This window comes from Pelobates fuscus, chromosome 3 (genome assembly GCF_036172605.1).
Source record: "Pelobates fuscus isolate aPelFus1 chromosome 3, aPelFus1.pri, whole genome shotgun sequence".
In the NCBI taxonomy this organism is placed as follows: Eukaryota; Metazoa; Chordata; class Amphibia; order Anura; family Pelobatidae; genus Pelobates; species Pelobates fuscus.
In genome coordinates this window covers 329,708,072-329,729,468 of record NC_086319.1, presented here as the reverse complement: position 1 = coordinate 329,729,468, position 21,397 = coordinate 329,708,072, and the positions used below count along the sequence as shown (strand labels likewise).

General features: G+C 44.3%; 1 protein-coding gene across 2 annotated transcripts in view; it reads right to left on the bottom strand.

Annotated features, from left to right (window-relative positions):
* The window catches only part of SECISBP2L (SECIS binding protein 2 like), a 56,248-nt gene extending 36,359 nt beyond the window's left edge, over positions 1 to 19,889 (bottom strand). Inside the window, exon 1 of one of the 2 annotated variants that reach the window (XM_063449024.1) lies at positions 19,618 to 19,889. In XM_063449024.1, the coding sequence (XP_063305094.1) occupies positions 19,618 to 19,635 (18 nt within the window). In that variant the 5' untranslated portion in view covers positions 19,636 to 19,889. The remainder of the gene's footprint in view (positions 1 to 19,617) is intronic. The other variant, XM_063449023.1, reaches the window with a different exon arrangement.
* Between the last annotated feature and the right edge of the window lie 1,508 nt (positions 19,890 to 21,397).

Here is a 21,397-nt window from a genome sequence, read left to right as displayed (position 1 = left end):
TGTATGTTAGTGTGTGTCTGTTAGTGTGTGTGTGTCTGTTAGTGTGTGTATGTTAGTGTGTGTCTGTATGTTAGTGTGTGTGTGTGTCTGTGTCTGTTAGTGTGTGTCTGTGAGTGTGTTTGTCTGTTAGTGAGTGTGTGTGTCTGACTGTTTGTGTGTGTGTGTCTGTTTGCCTGTGTGTGTGTGTGTGTGTGTGACTGTCTGCGCGTGTGTGTGACTGTCTGCGTGTGTGGGAAGGGGTAAGGAGTGGGGGAGGGGGGGACGGGAAGGGGGGGGGGCGCTGTGAAGATTTTTTTGCACAGGGCGCCCAAATGCCTAAGGCCGGCCCTGGGCCCAGTCTTGTTGCTAGTTGCATACTCATGCACCATAACATATTTAAAGTTTAGAGCGCACCCATAGAACTTCAAAATAAACAAGCTAATTTTTGTTTAGTTGTGCAATTGCAGACATTCAGCATTTCAGTATCATTACTAAAATGTCCTTAATAGGCCTAAGTAGTTGTACTGAAACATTGATTACATGCAAATGTACGTCTACTTAAAATAAAGGCACTCTTTTGTTTATTTTGAAGTCCTATATGCGTTCTTTCGTTGGAGTAAGAGTTTTCAATTTCAAGTTATTTTTTCACCCTCTATATCAGCACACTATGCTGGCGCGACGCATTATTGGGCTGGTATAGAATTTTTTTTCCAGGGCTGCTTTTAGTTTCCAGTCCGGCCCTGCCGGTGTATTGGAGCATCTATAGAGATGTTTACTAAAGAGATTAATATACTTTTCCAAGTAAAGAAAGTAAAAATACATCAATATGATCAATAAAGAGGAGTAAACCAATATCAACTCCCCCCACCCCCCAAAAAATATGCATGACTTACTGTGCTTGGATCAAGATCACATCATGTTAAAGCAAATGGAAGGGACACTCTAAACACCATAACCAACACAGAAATACAAGAATAAGGTGGATGGATATATTAGATGGCACAATATTTGTATAATGTAATTGGTTTGATATAGTTTATACACAGTAAATATGTGAAGAATAAAAATGGGCAGACATGAAAACATCATGGGTATAATTATGTGTGATGGTGTGAAAACAGAATACAAAGCAAACATTCTCTACACACCTTTAATTCTGCTCTGAATTTTCAGGTGCTGGACTTTCAATTGATTGAGAAGTGTAATAAACCAACTTTTAAAGGGACACTCTATAGTCACCAAAACAACTTTAGCCTAATGAAACAGTTTTGCTGTACAGATCATGAAAATGTAGATTCACTGCTCAATTCTCTGCCATTAAATCACTTTGTTTATGCAGCCCTAGTTACAGCTCCCTGCATGTGACCAACACAGAATAAACACTTCCTGTAAGGTGAGATCTAATATTTAGACATCCTGTATTGCATAGTATGTTTAATTTAGAATTTCGTATCTCCTGCACTGTTAATAGCCTGCTAGACCTTGCAGGAGCCTCCTGTGTGTGATTAAAGTTAAATTTACAGAGCAGGAGATACAAGCTTCTAAAGTAAGACAACGTCTGATTGAAAATGAAACCATTCTTTTATGCAGACTGTTTCAGTCTCAGTCAATAAAGTAGTGTGTAGAGCTGCATAAACAGAAATAAAAAAATGGGCAGTGAGACAGCAGGGGAATGAACTATACACCCAAACTGCTTCATTAAGCTAACGTTGTTTTGGTGACTACAGCATCCCTTTAGATGTCAAAATGATACCAAGATATATATGTATGTCCATCAAAAATCAATCAATAATCTGTTTTAAAATAGTGTGTCAAAGGGTTTTAATATGGACGTTCTCGGGGGAGTGTCAGCAAGGAACATTTGACTTTACATAAAGGGTGGATATCTAAAAGTACAATATGTATACTATGGGCTACATGAAGGATAGTACATGCCAGAAATTTCCTTTCAATGAGTGGTAAATGCTAGCACATTAAAATTTTTTGGGGGATTTGCATAAAGTAAACCAGAACAAGTAACAGAGATCAGTCTGATAGACTTTTCAAATGAACAGACAAGAGGTGTCAATACCTTTTTATCAGTCATCAATCTGTGGGTGGTTGTTTTTTTTCCCCATGTATGATTGAGCAATATCCAATGTATCCATGTGTTTATAACATTCTGAGTCATCAAATTATTTGGCTAATAAACACAAAGGATATCGAATGGAGTATAGCCATGGAAGTAAAAACAAAAGTGCTCTAACACGGAAAGAATTCAGAGATGAAAGTTCTAAACAAAGTGTTCAAAGAACAAGGAAAATTCATACTGATCCAAAATCATTGCTGCATTACCGTATTATTTAGAATAGAAGACGCACCCTATTATAGTTTAACTTGAACTTTAGGAAAAAACCTAAAACAACATGTACCATGATTATAGTAAACTCCAGGTTGTGTGTAATGTAAAACAGTGTGTATAGTGAATGCTGAGTGCATGTGGTGGACACAATCGAACACACACCATACACATACAGCAAAAAGCACACAAGGATGACACACAACAAGCACACACACTATGAAAAAGGGGGAGACTATGGGAGGGCAGAGGGTAGGACACTCAGGGTATTTTGCAAAATAAACCCAAGTGGCAAAACGGACACAAAAATAGCCCTTTTGAGACTACAGTTAAAGAATTTTTCCAGATTAGTTAATATTGCCTCTATTTCGCCTTTCAGATTTCTTTTGTAAAAATTCACAATCCAGCAAATAGCACTGTCCAGTGCTCTTGGCAGGGGCCTCAAAATTTATTTTTAATTGCACTTATTTTGTTTCAGGACATGTAGCTTGTTATGACAAACAAGTAGATTGGGTTACCACACTCCTGAGGTGTTACTTGAAGGCATGACAAACATGTAAAACAGTGTGGGGACCTTCTAGGAGACTGCAGTGACACAGAGGGAACCAGAGTGCTAGGAACCTACCCATGGTTCCAGGATGTCTAGGATTATTGAGCAAATGGCTAAGGGGGGTGGGAGCAAGTACCTATGTATTTACTATGGGCCCAACCAAAAGTAAAGGGAGCTCTCCGTAAGGTAGAGGACCTCTCTCAATCTAAGGAAACCATCGGACAGATTATGTCCTCAGCTACCTATGCGATAAAGGACAAGTATTCCGGTCACAGGGTCACAGTGTCATTCACAGAAACGTTAGTGGGTACCCAAATATTACTGGCTGGGTTTGGTGCAAAAGGCTCTGGAGGGAAAGGGGAATTTGCGGTTAGCTACGCTGACCAGGGTTACCTGGTCAGAGAACAATGAACTGGAGAATTGCACTTTAAACCGTAAAACAAGCACACAATTAACCCTTTCAGTACGGACACACCAAATACGGTACTCCTCCACACAATGTTAACCCTTTGTTGTCCACGTTAGTTAGTGCTTTCCAGAGTTAACCCCCAGGTTTATTTTTATTGTTATTTCTTTTACTTGTTTTCTCCTGCGGCCTGAGTTGGACCCCTCCAGACCCACCACGCTGCTATTTTATTCCACTTGCCAGTGGAGATATGCCGGTTACGTCTACTTGTCTGTAAGTGCATTCTAATGAATCGTTTTGTATGTTTACACATACTTCACTATGTATGGTTCTTTTCCTTCATTCCTTTGAAGATCCCCATACCACTAAGATGTACTATCAAATTCTACTTAACCCCAGGTGGGGTGAGAAGCCTGCTTTCCACCTACGTTTGTGAGTTTGCTACTAGCAGCACATTTTCACTTTTATTTTAAATTGTATTACGCTATGATATGCATTTATCACTTTAGATTCATTACAATGATTATATACAATTTATCCGCCTTGGATCTACTTTTTACAGGATGTATCTCAATCTTTATACGTGTATTGGGTTTTCTTTCCACTTTCTGTTTGCTATTTGTCTATTGGGTGTTCGTGAGGTACACCTGGAAGTACTCCAATTTGACATATTATCACTGTACCTTTAGTGTGTATACTCTTTTGTCTTACCAGTAGAGATTAACCTTTAAAATTCCCAATGTATATCTGGCAGTTTTTACGGTGTCCTTTGTGATTAACCTGTTAAATACACACGCACAGATGTTTGTTCTTTTGGGACCCATATCTTTGGACACAGGCTAGTCAAACCCTGGTAACATACAACTGGCCTTTTCAGCAGATCAGTCTAAAACTGTGGATAAACAGCTGTTTGGCAAATACAGCTAGTGAGTGCTGAGCTAACACCCACAGCGAACTCACGCCTACCACTGCCTTCAACATTGGAAAAGATCACACTTAATGCAGAAGTATAGTTTCCACATTATCGGTTTACAGGTGCCAGGGAAAGCTCTAAAACAGGGCACAGTGCCCACTGATTAATAGCATCATAATCAATACAACAAGCTGCGCCTTTAATGCTCTTATTCCTACTACACAAATCAATTAGTCTGAAAATGGAGCATGTTAAAAAAAATCAAACAGGCTTGGTGAGATTAGTTTCCCAGAAAGCAGAGTGTCTCCTATTACCCAGTTCTCCCGCATAACCCAGACATAAAGCTTAAAAAAACAAACAAAAAAAAAACACCTGACATGTAGGTCAATGCTGTGATTAGCATATTGCACAGAGCTTTGTAACAATATTTCTGTTCATTTGGACACCAAGGCTTCAATTTAATATTGTTGAATAATTTTTTCAAAATGATTTATTTTTGGAAAAACTGGTAAATTTAACTGTTACTATTTTTCTAAATATTAAAATCTATCATGTATAAAATATAACAATCTAAAAAATAGCAAAATATTGGACAAATGCAATATTTTTCATAAAATTAAATTTTTTCAAAATATTAGATCATTTAAAAGCTTATCCAACAATATTAAGTTGAAGCCCAAGGTATAAATGTATTTTATTTTCAGATTCAGTGTATTCTGGCAGGTACTTGTTTTGAAACTGTAATGCCAGAACAGGGCACGGGTTTAGAGCAAAATCCCTACATCACAGCGCCTATCTGCATACTCTGGGATATGCAGAGAGAGCACTCTACTCCACTAACGGCCGAATTTTATAAATGAAATACAAAGAAGGCAAACCAATCTGATAAGTGATCAGTTGAGGTAAAAAAAAAAAAAAAACTACAGATTGCTAATGGCTAATTTAATGGCTTAGTCAATGATTCTATGTTCTGTGAATCTTGTCTGGAATACCAAAACAAAAGTCCTACTGGGGACACAACTGATCATCCTATTCTCTCACAGTGTAAGAATGTTTTTGTTTTTTTCTTTCTTTGTCTCTAATTTTGTTATTCTGCCATATTTCGAATGTTAATCTATTACTTAAACAACTGTAATAGTGGCATTGTATGTTTATATTGATAAATGTTCCTAAATCTAAAAAAAACGAATAAAATGCATGAATAATAAATATTATGCACTTATTAAATGGGAAGTCAGCACTTATTTTTATGCAGGCTTGTAGTTTCCAAATTGTTCCTTTTAATACTTTTTAGTATCATGAAGACTTGTCTTATAGAGAAGCATTAAGGAGAAAGGGTGCATATGCAGTAATTGCCAGAAGTTAAGATAAAACAGAACAGCAAAAAAAAAAAAAAGCCTAAAAATGAGCTAATGTTTCATTTACCTTTAGTGGTTCACCATAATTAGCTATTTAATGATTATGTGTCTAATGGACATTCAATGAAAACTCTAATGATCACATACTAGAATGCAAAAACCAAGTGCACCATACCAGGCATTTTATGTATCTACCTCCCATTCACAACTGTCATAAATCGAGTCAAATAAATGTAATCTTAATAACTGGACTTGTTATTGTGTAACTTGAAAAGTATACACTTTTTTTTTTTTTTTTTAAATCTTTGTTCTAAACATCACCAACTAAAATGTCTTTGTCTTTTATTAAACAGCTTCTGTCTTCGTTACCAGCTGCGGGACGAAGATGACACTAACAGGAACAGGCTTGTTTGGTCTCTAAATTGCTCTACTGTATATTTGCATAAAAATGCTTTTGTTTATTGTCACTTAGCTGCTTCATTTAAACGCCAGTATTTATAGACATGCTTATGAAACAGTCCACTCCACATATCTTTGGGTCTGTCTAAATAAATCATCAAGTTAATGAAATAATGACTGTATGTCAAATATTTTCTCATACCTACAATTTTTTTTTTTTAAATAAATATGGCATCCTAGTAATATAATACAACAGCAGTTTTTAAGTACAACATTTCTGACACATTTGGCCTTAAAACATGTACCAGTTATAATTATGTAAAACTTATGTTTTGTTTTTATCAGATAAACTACAAGAACGTGGATAGGTTTGGCATACAAACAGGCAGGACACATACACTGAACAAAATTATAAACGCAACACTTTTGGTTTTGCCCCCATTTTTCATGAGCTGAACGCAAAGATCTAAGACTTTTTCTATGTACACAAAGGCCTATTTCTCTCAAATATGTCTAAATCTGTGTTAGTGAGCACTGCTCCTTTGCTGAGATAATCCATCCACCTCACAGGTGTGGCATATCAAGATGCTGATTAGACAGCATTATTATTGCACAGGTGTGCCTTGGGCTGGCCACAATACAAAGGCCACTCTAAAATGTGCAGTTTTATCACACAGCACAATGCCACAGATGCCGCAAGTTTTGAGGGAGCGTGCAATTGGCATGCTGACTGCAGGAATGTCCAGAGCTGTTGCCCTCTCTCTGTGGGCACGTGACCAATGGTCGCCAGTGGGCGCGCTGGCGCAGGTCAGCAGCAAAGCAGAGTAGGCATCAGCCCGCCCAAAACGGCAGGCGACTACTCTGCTTTCGTGTCGGGAGGACCTGGAGGCAGGGGGACGGATCTAGGAAGCAGCTCTCCTCCAGCGAGCAGGCATTGTGGAGCGTTGCTACGCATTCCCATAGCAACGTTCCACACAGCATTGCGCAGGAGGACAGGAGAGCTGCAGCCAGACACATACTTACCACCAGACCACCAGGGCTGGCTGTGTCTCCCCCCTCCTTCATCAAAGGTAAGAAGAAAGGGGTGGAATAAAGATTGTATGTATTTTTTTTTATGTATCTTTACCAGCCCCACACATACACTGCACCCCTTAATGCAGAATGTGTGTGGGTGTGTGTACTCGGCGGTCTGTGCGCATGTATTCAGCAGTCGGTGTGTGAATGTGTTCAGCAGTCTGACTGTATTCAGCAGTCTGTGTGTATGTATTGTATGTATGTATGGCATTTGTTGGAGATACTAATAAAAATAAGCTTAATGTTAGCTATTATTTATATAATTATTTAAAATTTGTATCATTAAAACGCTCTGTTGTTGTGTTCTTTTAAAACAAAATATGTTAATTAGTTCGGACAACTGTACGAGTTGTTTTTTCTAAACTTAAACCTCAGTATTCAGGTTTAATTGCCATGTTGGCACTTTGAGGAAAAAAACGTTGGCATGTATTGCAGTTTGGGCACTCAGGCTCAAAAAGGTTCGCCATCACTGCTCTAGTGGTTGCCTGGTAGACAGCCATTTGAGGTGAAGTTACCCCACAAAGCTAATTATAGCAGTTTATAAAAAAAACTGCAATAATTAGCTTTGCAGGATTAAGGGTGCTTGTACTGTGCACCCAGACCACTTCAATAAGCTTAAATGGTCTGGGTGCCTATAGTGTCCCTTTAAACTTTTTAATGAATACTAGTAAGCCCCTATTTTTCTGTCCATTATGCTTTTACAAATAATTAATAGAAAATAAATAAAAATTACAAATAAATTTGTCCACTTTGACGAATCTCTGCTGCCACTCATTTAGTTGCAACGAGGAAGTAGATGAAGATTATTCAGACAATCACTGCTCACCTATGCAAATTGTTGTTTGTGCTGCAAACACAACCTGTGTGTGGTCTTTCATGGGATCATGCATTCTTGCCTTGTTAGCTATAGCTAGTTCAGAAAACGACACGGCATTTAATCTTGCTAGTGCCTGATCATGGTGTGTTTTTAACAAATTATAATATGCATATGGTTGGAAACTTGAACAATAAGTATATTAGTAATAGAATTATTTGTGCAATAAACTTCTACTTCTGTACATCATCATGAAAAGCTGGAACAGATGATAAGAAAAAGGATGTAGCTAATTGTTTACTAGCAGAGCATTCAGCCAGGACAATTTGATCGACAGATTATCGGTTTTGCCGATATTATCGGCCGATATTCAGATTTTTAGTAAGTATCAGCCGATAATCACCGGTAATGAGGTGGGCCGGCGCGTCCATAAGGCGGCACAAGCAGCCGCCTTAGGGTGCACCGGCCCGGGGAGGTGCTAGATTGGAGTGACCGACAGGAAGTGGGCGCACAGCGCTCCCTCCTGCCAGGCACTCTGTAGCGTGGCCGAGCGGAGCAGTACGCACCGCGGTACAGGAATTTATGTTTCCTGTACCCGGACGGACTGAAAGGAAGTGCTTACTGAGCGGGAGACAAGACAGAGGGAAGTTACACTATGGGACAGGGGAGTAAGGGGGACAGGGGAGTAAGGGGGAGGAAAGAACACTATGGGACAGAGGAGGGGGAAAGAAAAAACTATGGGGCAGGGGAGGGGGAGGAAAGAACTATGGGACGGGGGGGGGGGGGAGAGGAACAAACATTAAGGGAGGGCACTAAGGTACAGGGAAGGGAAAATAAACACTGGGGTAGAGGTGGGCACTAAAAGATGAGGGAGAGGACCATTAAGGAAAAAGGAGGGGGGAGACTTCCTACCGCACATATTTACACACAAACATACTACACAAACACTGCATTTACTAATCAAATACTCTCACTGCATCCACTACACACACACACACAAATATTCTTGAAAACATAATATATTTTGTGCATTCACCACTTAATAAAAAGAAGAAAAAAAAAGATTTGCAAAAATATTTTTTTATTCTCAAAACGGTAAATGTACAGAATATCGGTAAGCTATCGGCCTGAAAGTTCACAGACTATCGGTATCGGCTCTAAAAATAAAATAAAATTAAATAAAAAAATCAATATCGGTCGATCCCTAAATATAACAGTAACATCTACGACTGACTTGATGGATGTTGGAATTCAAACAGTTTTGAACGAAGAGATTGGGAAATAGGGCACGAGGGGAAAAAATACAAAACAAATTGGGAATAAATGGAATGTATATGTTTATTTACAAGGATTTGTGTTTTATCCTATCCAGCAGCACTTAAAACAGGTCTTTTAAATTTGAGACAATTGCATATTTTGCATAATTGCAAAGATGACTTGCCCGCTAATGTGTGGTAGCTTATGTGTGAAGTTCAAGGTAGCTATACTTACCTGCAGGTCTCCCTTTGAGACGCCATCTGCATTCTTCAGCTCCCAGCATTCCATCTGCGGGGATCACGTGTTACTTCTCGAAACTGTGGTCCACAGACTAGTTTGTGCAATGCTTGAGAACATGCTGCTCCCCACCCAGCTGTCACTAGCAACTACTGTGCTAACTGACATACGGTAAGTGGATAGTAGTAACTCTACCTTTTGTCAACCTTGGGCTTTACCAGAAGACAAAATAGTCCCTGGTTTGTTTAAACCTTTTGATTGGGTTGGGACAAGAATTTTCATAAATATTTTATCTTTATAAAATACTCAAGAAGTGGCCAGAGGTGACAAAGCTGCTTTAAGCAGAAGTTCTAAAAACACAATACAATTATGCTATATTTTACATTGTAGTGTGTAAAAAATAAAATAAAAAAAATAAAAAAAAACACATTCTTACTACACATTCCTTTCATTAGAAAAAGGACATAAGCCACAAATGTAATAAATGGGAATTATATTTTTAGATTTTAATTATAGCATACAGTTTCTAAAATGAGCAATGATGAAGGTATGACACCCATGCTGTCAAACAGGACAGCATGCAGAATATTTACTTGAAAGAGATTGCGATTTAAAAACTACAATGGAATCTCTATAATCTTTCTAAGTTTAAAGAAAAAAATCCTGATGCTTTATTAACCAGTCACACCACACTACACAATATGTGAAGACTATGTATATGAACTACCCCAAAAATGACATTACATATACTCTGTCTATCCTTTCTCTCTTACAGTAAAACAAAAGTCTGCAATACACACAAAGTATAGGAAATCAGACATGTACAGTTGTAATAAAGATTATTTAACCCCATTGAAAATCCGGTTTATTGTCGCAAATTTAAAGACTTTCAGCTGTTTACAATGAACAAATCAAATAAAAGCAATTGAAATATCTGAACGAACGCTACAAATGGTTTCCCCAAATACAACTGAAAATGCCTCCAGTTCAGTAATACCCTTGGGTCTGCTTAATCAAATCCTACCAGATATTTTCTATGGGGTTTAAGTCAGGTGGCTGATGGCCACTGTAGAATTTTCCAGGACTATTTCTGCAACTAAGCCTTGGTGGATTTTCAGAAATGCTTGCAATCATTGTCTTGTGGGAAGGTCCAATGACACCAAACTTCAGCTTCCTCACAGATGACATGACGCTTTCTCCAAGAATTTCCTGATACTTTAATTTAATTTAATTTTGCATTCCACGTGCTGCAGGTTTCCAGTGCCATAGGATGTAATGCAGCCCCGGAGCACCACCAGGGGTAACTGTAGGCAGAGTGTTCTTTTTCAACGTATGCTTCATTCTTCTTCCACCAGACATACAGTTGATCCATTGTGCCGAAAAGTTTCAGTTTTGTTTTATCGCTCCACAAAACAGAATGCCAAAACTTCAGTGTTTTATTTATATGATTTTGAGCATATTGGAGTCAACTTTTCTTGTGTTTCCGGGTCGGTAGTGTTGTACATCTTGGAGTTCTGGCATAGAAAGCTTCTGCGTTTAGTATGCACCTTACTGTGTCTTTTGCAGTCACTCTAGGGTTTTTCACAATATGCCTTCTCAGAAATCTGGTTGCAGCCATTGATAGCTACTTTTTTTCTGCCCTGTAACCACTGTTCCTTCCACTTTGAACTTGTTAATTATACTTCCAACGGTGTCTCTAGGAACATTCAGTGCCTTCACCATCTTTTTGTATCCTGTTCCTTGTTTGTGAAAGGCAATGATCTCTTTACTTTGTGGACAATTGACTTGGCCATATTTCTAACATGCAGTAAAACGTGACACTCAACAAACCCCTAGCTAGTTCAGGTATTTCAAGTGTTCCAGCTCAAGCATACCTGGTGCAACTAATGAAGCCCTTTATTGCATCGGGTGTGCTTGAGACAACACCTGTTTTGCATATTTGTGCTGTTGTGAGGGATTCTATTCGGGGGGGTTGAATCATTTTGAGGCTGGAGGAGTCGTTATAAGTTGCATTTTTAGTTGAATTTGGGGGAACCACTTGAAGCATTCATTGTTTTGAGCTATATCAATTGCTTTTGTTTAATATGTTCATTGCAAACAGCTGAAAGTATTTAAATTTTGACAATAAACCTGATTTTTAACAGGGGATGCATTGAAAGATCAATGACTCAGCTTGGACCAGTACACAATGAGCGAGATGCAGCCAAGACTACCATATAGCCCTAGGACCTAAATGTGTGGCAGACAAAGGGGAGGCCATTAGCCACTACGCACAACAAGCCTGACACTTCCTTTTAAAATGGGATATTACATTATTATGTTACAGTAACAATAGGTTGATGAGGACCCTACTTAAAGGAGCTAACAATCTAGAGGATATGAGGTCTTTACCTCATACACGAGTTTGACACCTTAACTACACTAGCTCAGTATGGCCTGGCACTGAACTTTGATGGATGCTTAGTCTTTGGGCTCCGCCGCCCATGGTATCAGAAGGCTATATAAGCATCATTATTGCAGTCATGGTACGGTCCAGACGCACTCGAGTCTCCCTCCTCGATCTGCACCTACACGCGTACTTTAGCCATGCTTGAGTCGGGGCTGACACTGACATCATGGCGCCATCCCCACCAGGATCCTCAGTCTCTGGCAGCCGGGGACACGTTTACACAATTTCCGAGCCTGCAAGCATGTCGCCTGATTGGTACACCCTGTTTGCTTCCTTGCACAAGCGAGAAGGTTGTAATATCCTAATTAAAGAAGTCGAAACAAGTCTTTAGAATGGAGTTAGCAGATTTCCACCAGTCCCTCACTACTCTAGAGGCTCGGATGCAGGCCACAGAGTCCCAACACTCAGAAACACTCACAGAATGTACTACAAATTACCTCCACAATGCAGCAGCAGCCCTTCCACATATTTGGCATGTGGTACCAGCTGGTAAAAATTAAAAATAGACAATGCAGAAACAATATCAGGGTGAGTGGTATTGCAGAGGTGGATGGCGGGGAAGACATCAGGGACACCCTAACTGCTCTCTTCAACCATGTTTTAGGGCACCCCCCAAGATGTAATGGACAGAGCACATAGTGATTTGTGCCCACATTCCCCCGCTTCTGCACCTTTGAGGGATAAAATCTGCCATCTGTTGGACATTGGTTTAATGGAAGATGTCATGCAAAGTGCCAGAGCAGCAAGGACTTGGCAGTTCCACGGACATTATGTTGAATTATACAAAGACCTCTCTAGAATCACTATACATGACCGCAGAGCTCTTAAAAGGACACTCCAAACCCCTAAAGTGCTTTAGCTAGCTGAAAAGCTTTATGTGTAAAGAATGTGTCCTCTTTTTTTCATTTTGCAAAAGGTGCAGATTGAAATTAACCCGGTTACACTCCCTGGCATTCAAGCAGACAACGGGTCCTGCTACGTCCTGGTTTGTTTAGTTCAGTGGAGCTAAATTCAATAGACAGGCAATTGCCCAGTGCACCTGCCTTGCAAAGACTACTTATTGAGATCCATTGGGAAATCTGTGATTGGACAGAGACAGAAGTCTGGGCGGGGTTAGTAGGGGAGGGCTTGCAAAAGTAGCATACAAGAAAAATGCAGGTTTTTCAAAAGATTTTTTACATGTAAAAAAATGCATGTTGTCATCTGGACTAGATCTACTAAACAGTGATTTGTATTTATTTTGTATTTGGGCAGTGGAGTGTCCCTTTACGTTAGTCACAGATCTATTGTCTTCCCAAAACGCCAGCATTTCTTTTTGACCTAATGGCTAAAAGGCAACACAATGGCATGCATTAATTTTATTATGGATGTCCCAGCTTTGCTCAACACCTTGGGGCTTCCCAAACCACCATTCAGGGCTGGACATTATACTCTCTCTCATGGATAACACCTCAACTATATCCATGGGTCCTCCATTGACCCCACGTTGCAGGAGACCCTCCTCACAGACTTTTTTGGGAAAAACCTTAAACTGCATTCACCCTCCAATGCAGGGAAAAGTCCCAATTTTGTCAAACCACAAATGGAACAGCACCTACAAACTCTAACCATAACCACTACATAAAGCTGTGGGGCTTACAGTGTATCCGGTGTCCCTTTAACATCTTTCAGAACTATGGGGTATATTCAAAAATACAGCAAGTTGCTGTCCCTTGATTGGTTTTATTACTTTTTATTTTTAATTTCCAAATTTTGAGTTTGTGTTTAAGTAATGCATAAGAAGACGTAAGAACTACCGCAGAGCATGGTCTATGGCAACTTTTTGCAATGTGCAGAGCTAAAGTAAAGTTCTATTAATTTATTTGCTAAACTGAATTACCCATAATCCATCCGTCAAAACAATCCCACAAAAGCGCAAACTGCAGACATCATGGACATAGAAGAACAAAATGGAGTTGCCCAGGTATTGAAATCAAGAACCAGGAAATAATCATTAAGATACAAGATGTATAAGGAAAGAAACACTGAAAGGGAAAGACAACAAAACATAACAGTGCCACTTTAAGAGATTAAATATTCTGTTTACTTATGTGCTTATGTTGGAGATATCAAACTGAGTGTAATAAAATTCTTGTTTGCCCATAAAAACAAATACATTCTGAAGTTAACATAATAGAGGCATCACCTGCAACAATTTCCCTGGTGTGAATGTTTACAACTCAAATCATAATGGGGAATAATTTACAATCCCATGTTGTCCAAATATATTTTGCCTCAGTTTTGCATTTGGATTTAATTTGCAAAAATTTGGAGCATAAAGAATAATTCTGTGTATATGAATTTTACCCAGAAACAAAAAAAAAACCAAAAAAACATCAAAGCTTGGCAATTCAGAAACCTATCAGAATCAAAATGCATGAGAAAAAACATCAAAGCTTGGCAATTCAGAAACCTATCAGAATCAAAATGCATGAGCAAAATAAATACCTAAGGCAAAAAAATAAATAAAAAATGAAAGAATCAAGTTAAAAGTTAAACAAATCTCATTGTTTGAGGTGTATCGAAATACACCCTATTCGATATTTCATTCGGCTGCAGGAGTTGGTGGATTCGGGTCAGCAAGCATATTATCATTCCTGCCTATAAACTTCCATGATTTAACTTTCTGGGTCACTAACAGCTCACCCTCAACATGAATAAATTGTCATGAACCGAAAAGAAAATGGTAAAATGCTCCGCTGACAGAGCAGTTATAAAGCAAGTAAAATAATACATCAATCAAGACATATGGGGGTGACAATTTATAGTGGACTCTGGCATGCATCACATGTCAGAATTCTGTTTAACTCTTCAAATTATTTAATTTACACATTGTGCTAGTAGATGAATAAGTAGAAGAATGCCTGTGTATAAAACATCTAGTTCCAGAGCTAGAGAAACAGGTAGAGGTATGGAACTTCCACTCAACTATGCACCTGGCAACTCCTGTCACCTGTTCCAGACAGCAAAGCAATTCAGGCCAGAAGTGACAGAATGCATTGCTGACTTCCTGCTGTCAGCTTAGAACTGAAAGTTGTACATTTATTATTTTTACATAGCGACAGAGCACGAAGAATGCAGATCAAAACCCGAACTCTCTGTCCAGAGTTCTTAGGAATTAAAATGTGCCTAAATTTGAAAATTACTTTGAATTGTCAATGATTCACCCTTTAGTAAATAACCGCAAACATAAAAATCTAAATGTTTGACTAAAACAGCAGAACGAAAAATGTATGGGGGCCATAAAGATAATGAGGGGGGGGGGGGACGACCTACTGTCCTCCCCCCCGGCCCCCACTCCTGGGCGGCGGGTGGGGGCCATAATAGTAGTAGGGGGGGGGGACCTACTGTCCTCCCCCCCCCCCGGCCCCCACCCCTGGGCGGCGGGTGGGGGCCATCATAGTAATAAGGGGGGGGGGACCTATCGTCCTCCCCCCCGGCCCCCACCCCTGGGCGGCGGGTGGGGGCCATCATAGTAATAAGGGGGGGGGGGACCTATCGTCCTCCCCCCCGGCCCCCACCCCTGGGCGGCGGGTGGGGGCCATCATAGTAATAAGGGGGGGGGACCTACCGTCCTCCCCCCCGGCCCCCACCCCTGGGCGGCGGGTGGGGGCCATCATAGTAATAAGGGGGGGGGGGACCTACCGTCCTCCCCCCCGGCCCCCACCCCTGGGCGGCGGGTGGGGGCCATCATAGCAATAAGGGGGGGGGGACCTACTGTCCTCCCCCCCCCGGCCCCCACCCCTGGGCGGCGGGTGGGGGCCATCATAGTAATAAGGGGGGGGGGGGGGGACCTACTGTCCTCCCCCCCCCCGGCCCCCACCCCTGGGCGGCGGGTGGGGGCCATCATAGTAATAAGGGGGGGGGGGGGACCTACTGTCCTCCCCCCCCCGGCCCCCACCCCTGGGCGGCGGGTGGGGGCCATAATAGTAGTAGGGGGGGGGGGACCTACTGTCCTCCTTCCCCCGGCCCCCACCCCTGGGCGGCGGGTGGGGGCCATCATAGTAATAAGGGGGGGGGGGACACCTACTGTCCTCCCCCTCCCCGGCCCCCACCCCTGGGCGGCGGGTGGGGGCCATCATAGTAATAAGGGGGAGGGGGACCTACTGTCCTCCCCCCCCGGCCCCCACCCCTGGGCGGCGGGTGGGGGCCATCATAGTAATAAGGGGGGGGGGGGACCTACTGCCCCCCCCCCGGCCCCCACCCCTGGGCGGCGGGTGGGGGCCATCATAGTAATAAGGGGGGGGGGACCTACTGCCCCCCCCCGGCCCCCACCCCTGGGCGGCGGGTGGGGGCCATAATAGTATTAAGGGGGGGGACCTACTGTCCTCTCCTCCCCTCCCCCGGCCCCCACCCCTGGGCGGCGGCACTAAGTAAATTCCCCCCCCCCCCCCATCAAGGTGACTAGGGGTGCCCAAGCCCCTAGTCACCCACCCCCCACCCAAATAAAAAATGCCCCTACCTACCCCCCTCATTGCTAACCTGTAAAGTAAAATTAAACTTACCATTCGACGTCTTCTTTTTTCTAAAATCTTAATTTTTCAGCCCCCAAAAAGGCCAAATAAAAAACCATGATAGCCGTCGAACTAAAAATAAAATAAAAAACCCGAGCGCACAAAAAAATAATCCATCTTCACCCATGGAGGGCTCCGCGCAGACTGAGCTCCGCAGGGCGGGGCAAGGCTTATAAAGCCTTGCCCCGCCCTGCAATTAGCCTAAGAACACTCTGATTGGTGGGTTTAAGCCAATCAGAGTGCTCTTTGTCATTTTACAAGCGTGGGAAAGTTCTTTGGAATTTTCCCACGCTTGTAAAATGACACAGAGCACTGTGATTGGACGGCTTGAAATCCATCCAATCACAGTGTTCTGTGTCATTTTACAAGCGTGGGAAAGTTCTTTGGAATTTTCCCACGCTTGTAAAATGACACAGAGCACTGTGATTGGATGGATTTCAAGCCATCCAATCACAGTGCTCTGTCATTTTACAAGCGTGGGAAAGTTCTTTGGAATTTTCCCACGCTTGTAAAATGACACAGAGCACTGTGATTGGATGGCTTGAAATCCATCCAATCACAGTGCTCTGTGTCATTTTACAAGCGTGGGAAAGTTCTTTGGAATTTTCCCACGCTTGTAAAATGACACAGAGCACTGTGATTGGACGGCTTGAAATCCATCCAATCACAGTGTTCTGTGTCATTTTACAAGCGTGGGAAAGTTCTTTGGAATTTTCCCACGCTTGTAAAATGACACAGAGCACTGTGATTGGATGGATTTCAAGCCATCCAATCACAGTGCTCTGTGTCATTTTACAAGCGTGGGGAAGTTCTTTGGAATTTTCCCACGCTTGTAAAATGACACAGAGCACTGTGATTGGATGGATTTCAAGCCATCCAATCACAGTGCTCTGTCATTTTACAAGCGTGGGAAAGTTCTTTGGAATTTTCCCACGCTTGTAAAATGACACAGAGCACTGTGATTGGATGGCTTGAAATCCATCCAATCACAGTGCTCTGTGTCATTTTACAAGCGTGGGAAAGTTCTTTGGAATTTTCCCACGCTTGTAAAATGACACAGAGCACTGTGATTGGACGGCTTGAAATCCATCCAATCACAGTGCTCTGTGTCATTTTACAAGCGTGGGAAAGTTCTTTGGAATTTTCCCACGCTTGTAAAATGACACAGAGCACTGTGATTGGACGGCTTGAAATCCATCCAATCACAGTGTTCTGTGTCATTTTACAAGCGTGGGGAAATTCCAAAGAACTTTCCCACGCTTGTAAAATGACACAGAGCACTCTGATTGGCTTAAACCCACCAATCAGAGTGTTCTTAGGCTAATTGCAGGGCGGGGCAAGGCTTTATAAGCCTTGCCCCGCCCTGCGGAACTCAGTCTGCGCGGAGCCCTCCATGGGTGAAGATGGATTATTTTTTGTGCGCTCGGGTTTTTTCTTTTTCGTCGGGTTATTTTTTTTTTGCGCTCGGGTTTTTTATTTTATTTTTAGTTCGACGGCTATCATGGTTTTTTATTTGGCCTTTTTGGGGGCTGAAAAATGAAGATTTTAGAAAAAAGAAGACGTCGAATGGTAAGTTTAATTTTACTTCACAGGTTAGCAATTTTATTCCCCCCCTCACTATTTTTTAGGGTGAGGGGGGTAGGTAGGGGCATTTTTATTTGGGTGGGGGGTGGGTGACTAGGGGCTTGGGCACCCCTAGTCACCTTGATGGGGGGGGGAATTTACTTAGTGCCCCCACTGGGCGCCCGGGGGCGGGGGCGGGGGCGGGGGGAGGACAGTAGGTCCCCCCCCATTATCGTTATGGCCCCCACCCGCCGCCCAGGGGTGGGGGCCGGGGGGGGGGGAAGAGGACAGTAGACCCCCCCCCTTATTACTATTATGGCCCCCACCCGCCGCCCAGGGGTGGGGGCCGGGGGCTGGAGGACAGTAGGTCCCCCCCTTATTATTATTATGGCCGCCGCCCAGGGGTGGGGGCCGGGGGGGAGGACAGTAGGTCCCTCCCCCCCCCCTATTACCATTCATTATGGCCCCCACCCGCCGCTCAGGGGTGGGGGCCTGAGGGGAGGACAGTAGGTCCCCCCCCATTCCCATTATGGCCCCCACCCGCCGTCCAGGGGTGGGGGCCGGCGGGGGAGGACAGTAGGTCCCCCGTCCCCCCCCTTATTACCCTGTTTTTTTGTTTTTTTTTTACAGTGAGCAGCCACAGGCTGCTCACTGTTTAGTGGACATGCCCCTACTCGCGATATAGCGAGTAGGGGCATTGGGGAGATTTTAATCTCCCTTGTGCTATTATGGGGGTCATATTGACCCCCATAGAGTGAGGGGGGACCTGGGGGGCTTATGAAGTGGTGGGGAGCACTGCTCCCTGCCGCTTCTATAGTTACATATTACAAGGAGGGAGCTGCACGCCGGTAGCTCCCTCCTTGTAATAAACCGAACAAAGTATACGCTGGAAATTGACAAAATTTGATAGAGGGGGCTGCCATTTTTATCAAGAGTTGGAAAAATGCATATGACAAAGCAGTCCCTACTTTGTCTTATGACACCTTCTGACTGCGTTGGAGTTTCGTGAAATTCTAACACATTCAACATGAGTATTTAATGAAGAATTAATTAATCTTTATGAAATACTCAATTTTTTTTTTTTGTTAGCGGTGGGTGGCGTTACGAGTCCACTTTACTGCACAACACACACTGTAAGTATTCCTGACAATCCACAAATAACCCTGTATTATGTCACGCAGGAGAGTCACGCCAATGAAGGAGGATCTCCTTTTCTTATATTCATGTATACCAGAACAAGTGGCCACCAAATACCTGCATGCTTTCATTATCCATTATACATCTCTGCAGTACATGTTGGTACTTCATAAAGACCATGCATTGATTATTTAACTACCACGCTTTACTTTATTAAGAATAAAAGGTAGGATCAGACGAGTGAAAATGGCAAGGAGGAAATCTTAATACACTGACAGCTAACTGTTAGCACTCTAGTTTCAAACAGACTACATATCCCATGATGTGCTGTTAGCAGAGGGGCCAGTTATTTGGTTCAATCAGGCCACAATGCAACAAGGCTAGGGGCCACACAGAGCATGTCTGGGGGCCACGCAGAGCCAGCCTGGGGGCCACGCAGAGCCAGCCTGGGGGCCACGCAGAGCTAGCCAGGGGGCCACGCAGAGCCAGCCTGGGGGCCCCTTGCAGCCCCTCCAGCTGTCGGTTCAGTGCCGCTCCCATGACCCTCAGCCAGCCTGTGTGTGCCGAGCCCTGGAGCTAGGTGCTGTTACCTGCTCGTTGATGTCCATGGTGCCCGGGCCTAGGTGGGCGAGCTGCCCTCGCTGTGTGTCCGTTACAGGAATCTCCTACTCGGGCTGGCTGGGAGCCGCTCTGTCCATCTTCCTCCTCCGTCTCTCTCTCCCCTGCCTGGGCCTCTGTCCACACCCCTTCCCGGGCCGCCCAGCTACGTAACAGCCGCCGTGTCCCCGGCTCAGGGCGGAGCGCACGGTCTGTGACAGCGAGTCAGCTGCGACGGAGGCCGCGGGCGGCCACACTGAGCGCTGTCACTCCTGGGCTGGCCCCGCCTGGGAACGGGAGGCATGGCGGCATAGCATCGTAAACACACAGAGCAACGTGCCCCTTCACAGCCAGCTCAGGGACAGCCTGCACTCAGTCAGTGTGCTCAGCTCAGGGGCAGCCTGCACTCAGTCACTGTGTCCAGCTCAGGGGGCAGCCTGCACTCAGTCACTGTACCCAGCTCAGGGGCAGCCTGCACTCAGTCAGTGTACCCAGCTCAGGGGACAGCCTGCACTCAGTCAGTGTACCCAGCTCAGGGGACAGCCTGCACTCAGTCACTGTACCCAGCTCAGGGGACAGCCTGCACTCAGTCACTGTACCCAGCTCAGGGGACAGCCTGCACTCAGTCACTGTACCCAGCTCAGGGGACAGCCTGCACTCAGTCACTGTACCCAGCTCAGGGGACAGCCTGCACTCAGTCAGTGTACCCAGCTCAGGGGACAGCCTGCACTCAGTCACTGTACCCAGCTCAGGGGACAGCCTGCACTCAGTCACTGTACCCAGCTCAGGGGGCAGCCTGCACTCAGTCAGTGTACCCAGCTCAGGGGGCAGCCTGCACTCAGTCAGTGTACCCAGCTCAGGGGGCAGCCTGCACTCAGTCAGTGTACCCAGCTCAGGGGGCAGCCTGCACTCAGTCAGTGTACCCAGCTCAGGGGGCAGCCTGCACTCAGTCAGTGTACCCAGCTCAGGGGGCAGCCTGCACTCAGTCAGTGTACCCAGCTCAGGGGGCAGCCTGCACTCAGTCAGTGTACCCAGCTCAGGGGGCAGCCTGCACTCAGTCAGTGTACCCAGCTCAGGGACAGCCTGCACTCAGTCACTGTGTCCAGCTCAGTGGGCAGCCTGCACTGAGTCACTGTGTCCAGCTCAGTGGGCAGCCTGCACTCAGTCAGTGTACCCAGCTCAGGACAGCCTGCACTCAGTCAGTGTGCCCAGCTCAGGGGCAGCCTGCACTCAGTCAGTGTACCCAGCTCAGGGACAGCCTGCACTCAGTCAGTGTGCCCAGCTCAGGGGCAGCCTGCACTCAGTCACTGTGTACCCAGCTCAGGGGGGCAGCCTGCACTCAGTCACTGTGTCCAGCTCAGGGGGCAGCCTGCACTCAGTCAGTGTACCCAGCTCAGGGGCAGCCTGCACTCAGTCAGTGTACCCAGCTCAGGACAGCCTGCACTCAGTCAGTGTGCCCAGCTCAGGGGGCAGCCTGCACTCAGTCAGTGTGCCCAGCTCAGGACAGCCTGCACTCAGTCAGTGTGCCCAGCTCAGGGGCAGCCTGCACTCAGTCAGTGTGCCCAGCTCAGGGACAGCCTGCACTCAGTCAGTGTGCCCAGCTCAGGGGCAGCCTGCACTCAGTCACTGTGTACCCAGCTCAGGGGGGCAGCCTGCACTCAGTCACTGTGTCCAGCTCAGGGGGCAGCCTGCACTCAGTCAGTGTACCCAGCTCAGGGGCAGCCTGCACTCAGTCAGTGTACCCAGCTCAGGGGACAGCCTGCACTCAGTCAG